Below are 9512 nucleotides of genomic sequence, written 5' to 3' on the forward strand. Positions count from 1 at the left end.
AGCCCCCCCCCCCCCCCCCCAGCGACAAAAGCTCCCAGCCTCTCATTTTTTCTTTTTTTCTTCTGGGATTTATTTACCTTCTATAACTGAAACTTTTTTGCTTTGAGTGGAGCTCAGAGCTTGCTGCAGCAGGCGGGAAGCCTGGCTTCCTTCATCATTGGGGCAACCAAGCCTCCTGCTTGCTTCAGCTCCGTGGCTGCCGGCTGCCATCTTGGTTGGGTTAATTTGCATATAGTCACTCTGATTGGCTGGTGGGTATGGCTTAAGGCATAGCAAAAGTACGGTCAGTTTGCATATTTGCCTGTTATTTGTGTAGATGTATAGTTAAGTCAATACTGTCTTGATTACTGTAGTTTCATAGTTAGTCTTCAAATTAGATAGTTTAAGTCTCCCAGTTTTATTCTTTTCTAGTTTGTTTTCACTCTTATGTAATAGGTTCTTTGTATTTCTTTATAAATTTGAGAAAACTTCTACTAGGATTTTGATTAGGATTATATATAACCTACAGATTAATTTGGGAAAGAGAAGCCATCTTAATATTGAATATTCTAATTCTTGCACATGATATAATTCAATTTCTTTAATTTCGTTCAGCCATATTTTGTAGTTTTCAATGTAAAAGTGTTATATATTTTATTAAATTTATTAATTGGTAATTTTCATTTTTTTATGTTAGTGTAAATAGTATTGCTTCTAATTTTATTTTCCACTTGTGTGTTTCTATAATGTAGAAGTACAATTGACTTTTGTATGCCTATCTTTTATTTTACAATCTGACTAAATTAATTTATTCATTCCAACAGGTTTTTGGGGGAGTTATATTAGGGTTCTCTAAAGAGAAGCAGAACCAATAGGTTCATATATGTGTTCTCAGCACGTTAGCGTAATGGATGGAGCACAGTAATCATTCTCAGTAAATATTTTTTTTAAAGGAATTTTGACTTCAACTGCATTCTTTTCTTTTCTTTTTTAAAAATATATTTTATTGGTTTTTTACAGAGAGGAAGGGAGAGGGATAGAGAGTTAGAAACAGCTATGAGAGAGAAACATGGATCAGCTGCCTCCTGCACACTCCCTACTGGGGATGTGCCCGCAACCAAGGTACATGCCCTTGGCCGGAATCAAACCTGGGACCCTTGAGTCCGCAGGCCGACGCTCTATCCACTGAGCCAAACCAGTTAGGGCATTCTTTTCTTGTTTTAAATATATTTTTACTGATTTCAGAGAGGAAGGGAGAGGAAGAAAGAGAGAAAAACATCAGTGATGAGAGGGAATCATTGATTGGCTGCCTCCTCCTGCATGTCTGACTGAGCCCACAACCAAGGCATGTGCTCTTGACCAGAATCAAACCCAGGACCCTTCAGTCTGCAGGCTGATGCTCTATCCACTGAGCCAAACTGGCTAAGGCAGTAAATATTTTTTGAATAAACAGTTGAGTAATTTTATGTGAAAATTTACAGTGAAGAAACCAGAAAGGCATAAAACTGTGATAGCAAAAAAAAAAAAAAAATGCTTTGATGCCTTCTTTTAAGGAACTATTACTTTGTAGTTCTTAGCACTTGAGACTGTGGTTGCCTGAAAGACATCCCTTTCATTATTTAAAACACCACCACCACCACCACCACCAACAACAACAAAACCCCCCAGAACCCCCTAAAATTGAATTCATGTTCCTCACTTTCATCTCCTAGCTAATCTCCTTTAAAGGTTGTTAACAAGAGGAACAATAACATTAATGATAGCCAACATTTATTAATGTTTTCTTTGTTACAGATGCTATGATAAGCATTTTATATGTATTATGTCATTTAATTCTCAGGAAACACATATGAAATGGTTTATTATTATCTCATTTAACAGATGAGGAAATTGAAGGCGCTAAAACAGCTGTGGGCAAACTACGCCCGCGGGCCGGATCCGGCCCGTTTGAAATGAATAAAACTTAAAAAAAAAAAAAAAAAAGACCGTACCCTTTTATGTAATGATGTTTACTTTGAATTTATATTAGTTCACACAAACATTCTATCCATGCTTTTGTTCCGGCCCTCCGGTCCAGTTTAAGAACCCGTTGTGGCCCTCGAGTCAAAAAGTTTGCCCACCTCTGCCCTAAAATCTACTAAGAATAGTGTGAATCCATGATTCAAACCCAAGATTAGCTGTTAACTGCTACCCTGTCTTGCCTTCCAACTTGTTTGCATTCCTTTACTTTTGTCTTAAGTGGCATTAGTGGTTTAAGGAACATTCTCATCTCTCAGTTCTTAATGTTATCAATTCCAATGCTCTTTATTATCTCTTTTCTAGCTACTCAAGCCACGGCAGTACCTTCTCTAGCTTATTATCAAGCAGAATAATTTTACCTGAAATGTTAAAATCTTATCCGTCATTTCTTTTTTTGAAAAAATATTTTTATTGATTTCAGAGAGGAAAGGAGAGGGAGACAAAGATGGAAATATCAATGATGAAAGAGAATCATTGATTGGCTGCCTCCTGCATGCCCCCAACTGGGGACAGAGCCCACAACCCAGGCATGTGCCCTTGACCCTAATCAAACTCAGGACCCTTCAGTCTGCAGGCCAACCCACTATCCACTGTGACAAATTGTCTAGGGCTTATTCTTCATTTCTTACCATAAGTGCCTATCTTCTCAAAATCTTCATCATATTTTCACTACTTAACTTTGGCCTTGCTGAATATTTCAGATTTTAATTTCCTCTCTTTTCTTCTAGTCTTTAACCTTTCCAGGTTTTATTTTCTTTCCTTTCTAACCATACATTTAATGATGATTGGTATTAGGGAACACTTACAATGTCTCAGGCACTGTACTAAGCATTTTATGTACTACTCAATAATTGTAGAGAATAGTTACTAATATTCGCCCCCTTTTATAGATGAGAAAACTGGCAGCAAGTAAAGTAAACTGAGCTCATATAGTCAGCATAGGTTGAGATGCAAATCCACATCTATTTTTGATGCCCAAACTCATGACATTATAACTTTATAACCTCTTGTCCTTCACCACTGTCTTCATTTTGTTTATTTTTCCCAATACTATTAATTCCTCCATCTTCTTGTCCTTCTGTTCCTATCTGACAAAATCCTACACCATAGCTCAGTGTATCAGTACACATTTTAAAATACAGATGTTGTGAGGTATAAGAAATTTGGAAGATTGTTTTAAAATGATATTATTTGCCTCAGAAAAGTAGAATGAAGGGTCACCTACTGGGAATTATCGTTGTGGGCAAGAAAGGGATCTCAGGCTAGAGGAATATGATGAAGACTAAAAATTGCTTTCATTATAAGACATTTTGTTTAATATATCACATAAAGGTATTTATTATAACTACTCAATATCTCTTGATCTAAAGTAAAAGGTAACTTGCTAATAATAGCTCTCAGATAAATAAGGATTAAGTGTCATAAACAAAAAAACATTAATTCAACTAATAAGTAACTTTATGTATTTATTTTTAAGCAACTTTATTATAATAAAACATAAAAAAATGAAAATTTAGAGCATAAAATGGGAACTAATTTTAGAAGTCCTACTTTTAAAGAAGTGTAGATCTTCCACCTTTTGTGCCATTAGTACCTGTAAATTTTCTTTACGTATTCTAAAAGAGATAATACTAATTATTTTCCTGTTATGTCTATCTTTTATTGTCTGTATTTTGTCTTATAAAACTTTTTATGTATATCCTCCTAAAAGTTGTTATTTCACAGGGTTTCATCTGTCCGTTATGTATGAAAAGATGTATAACTGCTGTTGATTTGTCGGAGCATTACCAGAAAGTGCACGCTGAAAATGAAACAAGAGGACAGGAACTTCTTAATGACTCCAGTGTTACTGTGGGTCCTGTATATTTTGTTTTAGCAGCTTGGTTATGGGTTGCTCAGAATAGCTTTGTTTTTCCTTGCCTTGGTGTCGCTTAACTTTTTATGCTACATGGGAATATGGATTGCTTTAATTATGCATGACTTAAAGAAAGTTCAATAATAAAAAGAGGCTCCTGGGAAGTTGGCTTGGTTTCTCTTACTGGGTGCAGCTGTCCTTTTGTGAATCTAAACAAATATACAAGTTTAAGTTATTATCTTTGTATAAATTTTGTCATGAAATTCGAAATTTGCTGTGGATAATATTTTATTTCAACATTGCAAGCTATATCTTTATTACATAGTTAATGTTCTAATGAATGCATTAAAATTTTTTAGGTTAAAACACTAGTCTTAATAGAAAAAAGAATTTACATGTGAGTTGTTACTGTCTTTTTTTCAAAATAAATTTATTGGATTTTTTTTAGATTGGGGAAGGGGGACAGAGGAAGGGATGGGAGGGAGAAACATCCACGTGAGAGAAAAACATCCATCAGTTGCTTCCAGCATGTGCCCTGACCAGGTTGGGGTTTAAACCCCCAACCTGGGTATGTGCCCTGATTGGGAATCAAACCCACTACCTTTGGGTGTAGAGGAGGATGCTCCAACCGAGCCACACTGGCCAGGGTGAGCTGTGACTCTTTTTATTTGGAAACTGTATAGCAGAACCTGAATCTACCCTGACCTGAGGGAGATGCCAGATTTCACACTCATTAACAGTAGATCACTGAAATGTTTTTTCAGTAGTGTGTGGGGCTGGTGCATATCTAAAGCTGGGAATAGGATCCAGTGAGGGGAAGGAAATGTCCTTGAAAAAGTTTCTCAGATGATTCTGATATATAATAAAAGCCTAATATGCTAAGTGTCCGGTCAGCTGTCCAACCAAAGTGTAATATGCTAATGATATGCTAAGGCCGCTCAGCTGCTTGCTATGACGTGCACTGACCACCAGAGGAAGATCCTCCGACCAGACGTTTAGCTTGCTGCTGGGGCCCGGCTGATTGAGAATAAGCAAGACGGGCCGGACATGTCCTGGAGCCCTCCCGTAATCTCTCCCTGGCTGACCAACCACCCGTGTCTCTCCCTGGCCCTGATTGTGCCCTGGTGGGGTCCCTTGGCCTGGCCTGGCCTGTGCCCTCTTGTAATTGGGACCCCTCAGGGGATGTCAGAGAGTCGGTTTCAGCCTGATCCCGCAGGCCAGGCCGAGGGACCCCACTGGTGCACAAATTTGTTCACCGGGCCTCTAGTATATTATATATTTCTTTTGAAAATTACTGTATCCTAAAAAAAGAGAAACATAAATTTTTTTACTTGCTTTGTTTATAAATCTCACAAAAGAATGAAATTTTTTATACTATGAAAGACAAAAAATCACTTTTTCTGTGAGGCAGTTTTATATATATGGAAATGATCTTGCCAAACATTCACTTAACATATTAATAGAGCACCTCTTAGTTGCCAGGTATTTTGGTAGGTAAAGGAGACAAAAAGGTAAGATATGATTTCCACCCCAGGAAGTTTCTATGATAGATTTTATTTGCAAAAAGAATGCAATGGCTATTTCAACTTGAGGTGACCTAGAAAAACTTCCACCTGGGAACAATTAAACCAGACATTCTCTAGGGTGATGGGAAAAATAGTACATATAGAAGGACATCAGTTAAATTAGTTGAAGCATTGTGAATAAAGATAGCGGCCTAACCCATTCTTAGGACTCTGCTTGGCATTTTACCAGTTGTCTTCCTTCCAGAATGATTGGGTTAACTATTCTTCTTTATGCCAAAATCATAAGGGACAATCTCACCTACCTGTCACTTAGATAAGAACTTTCTTTTTAATTCAAAGAATATTTGGTATATCAGGGGTACCACAAGTATCAAGTTAAGTTCTTAGCTGTAATGAATCTGAAAAAGGATTACAGATAACTGAAATATGAGAGTAATAAATTTATTAAGGAATTTATTGTTTTTTTTTTAAATATATATATTTTATTGATTTTTTACAGAGAGGAAGGGAGAGGGATAGAGAGTGAGAAACATCGATCAGCTGCCTTCTGCACACCCTCTACTGGGTATGTGCCCGCAACCAAGGTACATGCTCTCTTTTACAGAGAAGAAGGGAGAGGGATAGAGAGTTAGAAACATCGATGAGAGAGAAACATCAATCAGCTGCTTCCTGCACACTCCGTACTGGGGATGTGCCCGCAACCAACATACATGCCCTTGACTGGAATCGAACCTGGGACCCTTGAGTCCGCAGGCCAATGCTCTATTCACTGAGCCAAACCAGTCAAGGCAAGGGAATTTATTGTTTTTAATCTTGAGTAAACTTTGTAGAGATTGGTTAGTTTGTTTGTGTTTTTTTTTTTTAAGTTGGTGAGAATTTGGAATGCTTAAGGGAAATAATCGTAGCTGGCTATTTTTATTGTTTGGTAACAGTACTTTTGGGAAAGTACCACAATCCCCTTGAAAATAGTTTAGAAAAAATAAAGGTAGAGTCTCTTAATGTCCTGAATTAGTATCGCAAAATCCTTGAACTAAAGGTCATGCACACTGTTCACTCAGACACTCATTCTGAGCTTATTTTACTTTTATTTTAAATGAGTGATGTGGTTTTAATAAACTTTTCCTTAATCTTAACCCTTCCTAACCATGGCAGACTCACATATCAGGTTAGAAATAGCATGCAAACGATTTTCATAAATAATGGTTGAAAGACAAGACAGGGTGTAGGAAAAACTGTAAAATGTGGGTATAGAAGTTTAAATAGTCTTGCCAGAATTAAGAGTGGATAACACCCAAATCAGTGATTAATAAGTTATGCCTCTGAGACACCAAGCAAAGATATAATATTATCTATTTAAGAAGGTGAGGAAGTATATGCATTTTAGATGTATTTTTATCGGTAATGTTTCAAAATTGGAATTTTATTTAGTTATTTTAAAAAATATATTTTTATTGATTTCGGAGAGAGAGAGAGAGAGAGAGAGAGAGAGAGAGAGAGAGAGAGAGAGGGAGAAACATCAATGTTGAGAGAGAATTATTGATTGGCTACCGCCTGCATGCCCTCTACTAGGCATTGAGGCCACAACCTGGGCATGTGCCCTAATCAGGAATTGAACCATTACCTCTTGGTTCTTAGGTTGACGCTCCCACTGAGCCATGCTGGCTAGGCTGGAGTTTTATTTAAACATGCAAGCTCTAATCACATGGAAAATTCACATAGTTGGAATATTTTTAAAAGTAAATATATATTACTAAATTCCTAAAATTTCTCTTCAGGGATGAATTAGTTCTTTCTGAACTATTAACCTGGAAATATTTAGAAAATTTAAGAATGTCTGGCATACTTTAATGTGATCTTCTCTTTACCTGCTTTCTGGCATACCAGGTTCCTAGAGCCAAAAGTTGGAAGTAGAGACAATAGTCAAAAAGCCAAAATTTTGAAGACTAAAGTTGGGATGTGAGTTCTCTGAAGAACACTCTAATTCTACATATTAGCAGAAGTTGAGACAAAAAAGAGATAAGACAGCTGAATATTATAGGGGTTCATGTGCTGTTACACTAATGGCATGCCAACTAGTAGGTATAACAATTATTAGAAGTTATAAGAATGCCAAATTAAGCACAATGCAGAGCCATTATGAAACATGGTGGTAGATAAGAGATGATTTTGAAGAAAGAACATAACACCAGCTAGATTAACACACAGACAGAATATTCTGTTCATTCATTAAAAAGATAGTGCTGAGTACCAAATATCTCTGGGCTGAATGGCATTATTCTGATGTCAAAGGCACATCCTCAGTACTACTGTCTTTGCTAATTTCAGGAGTTTTATAGGGGGTCACTGTGTGCATTCACCTGTTGTGCCCATCATTCACTCTGGCTCTGTGACCAGAACATCTGTTTCCCAAACACAGCATGACTCTATTTTATACCTCTTTCTGCATCTTTGTTCATGCTCCTCTACTTCCTTAGGATGCCTTTCTTTTACTTCTCACAAGTAAATATTACTCATTCTTTAGTACCTAATTTCAATGTCATCTATCTATCTATCTATCAATCTATCTATCTTTATTTTTTATAAAGCAAGAACTGCTGCCACAGGCAGAGTTGGATATTTCTTTCCCTGTGTTTATGTAGTACTTCATATATACTTGTGTTATAGCATTGTCTGGTAATGTATGTCTGTGTTTACATATAGGTCTCCCCAGTACTCAGTGAGCCTTGATTCTGTCACATAATGCACATAAATGATGTGAAGATATGGTATTTGCATAATATCCAACAAAGGAGCAGCATTTTTTATTTATTTATTTTTAGTTTTTACATGTTCAGAGTACTTATTGCTTAGCTCAGTTTTTCCCTTGGAAGGTTTGATAATCTATAAGGTGTTAATTGTGTCCGCTGTTTTTTTTTTTAACCAAATTTTGTTCAAAATTCTACATTAGCCATTAGGGAAACATAGATGTGTTTATGTATTAAGTGAATGTAGAAACTTGAGAAGCTAATGAGGATAGTGCTGGAGGAAAAAGTAGTATATGTGAAGGCACAAAAATGTAAAGTACTATGGTGTGTTGAGGGAAACAGGTATTTTAGTATTTTTGAAGCATGTTGTATATAGAGTTAGAGATGTCAAGAGAGCATTGGGAGACTAGTCATGCAGGATTACATATGTCATAACCATATAATAATTTGGGGGTTATGTATAAATTTTTTGTATTCTATGGGATTGTATATTAATTTTAGGTTTTTGCAGTATTAATCTTAGGTTAGCAAGGAGACTTACTTCTCAACCATTGTAGATACTCTGGTAATTATGAGTTATCTAATAAAAGAGAAACATGCAAATTGACTGTACCTCCGCTACACTCACAAGCCATGCCCACCAGACAATCAGGACCGACTATGCAAATAAACCCAACCAAGGTGGCTGCAGCCACGGAGCTGGAGCAAACAGGAGGCTTGGGTTGCCCCTGGCGATGGAGGAAGCCAAGCTTCCCACCTGTCCTGGCCAGCCCTGAGCTCTGCTCAAGGCTACAGAGTTTCAATTATAGAAGCTAAATAAGTCCCAGATACCTGCTTCCAGCTGCTGTGGCCTCTGCTCAAGGAGGGTCTGGGAGCCTGGGTTGCCTGGGACCGTGGCCATCCTGCAAACAGCCATCAGCCCCTCACCCAGGCTGGCCAGGTACCCCAGCGGGGAGCCCCACCTTGAAGGGGGTGTGGCCAGCCTGAAAACAGCCCTCATCCCCTCACCTAGGCTGGCAACACCCTCATGGGGGGCTTGGCCAGCCTGGAAACAGCCATCAGCCCCTCACCCACGCTGGCCACAACCTCATGGGATGAGGGTCCCTGCTGGGGGGCTTGGCCAGTTTGCAAACACCCATCAGTCCCTCACCCAGGCTGGCCAGGCACCCCAGCAGGGACCTCCACCCTGAAGTGGGTGTGGCCAGACTGCAAACAGCCATCAGCCCCTCACCCAGGCTGGCTACCACATCATGGGGTGAGGGTCCCTGCTGGGGCGTTTGGCCAGGGTACAAAGAGCCATCAGCCCCTCACCCAGGCTGGCCAGGCCCCCCAGCGGAACCCCCACCCTGATCCGGGACACCCTTCAGGGCAAACCAGCCGGCCCCCACT

The 9512-nt window shown here is 38.6% G+C and overlaps 1 protein-coding gene across 1 annotated transcript in view; it reads left to right on the forward strand.

Annotated features, from left to right (window-relative positions):
- The window catches only part of EEA1 (early endosome antigen 1), a 112848-nt gene that overhangs the window by 2442 nt on the left and 100894 nt on the right, over positions 1-9512 (forward strand). Inside the window, exon 2 of the mRNA XM_015561064.1 lies at positions 3724-3849. Within this exon, the coding sequence (XP_015416550.1) occupies positions 3724-3849 (126 nt within the window). The remainder of the gene's footprint in view (positions 1-3723; positions 3850-9512) is intronic.

This window comes from Myotis davidii, unplaced genomic scaffold, assembly GCF_000327345.1.
Source record: "Myotis davidii unplaced genomic scaffold, ASM32734v1 scaffold656, whole genome shotgun sequence".
Lineage (NCBI taxonomy): Eukaryota > Metazoa > Chordata > Mammalia > Chiroptera > Vespertilionidae > Myotis > Myotis davidii.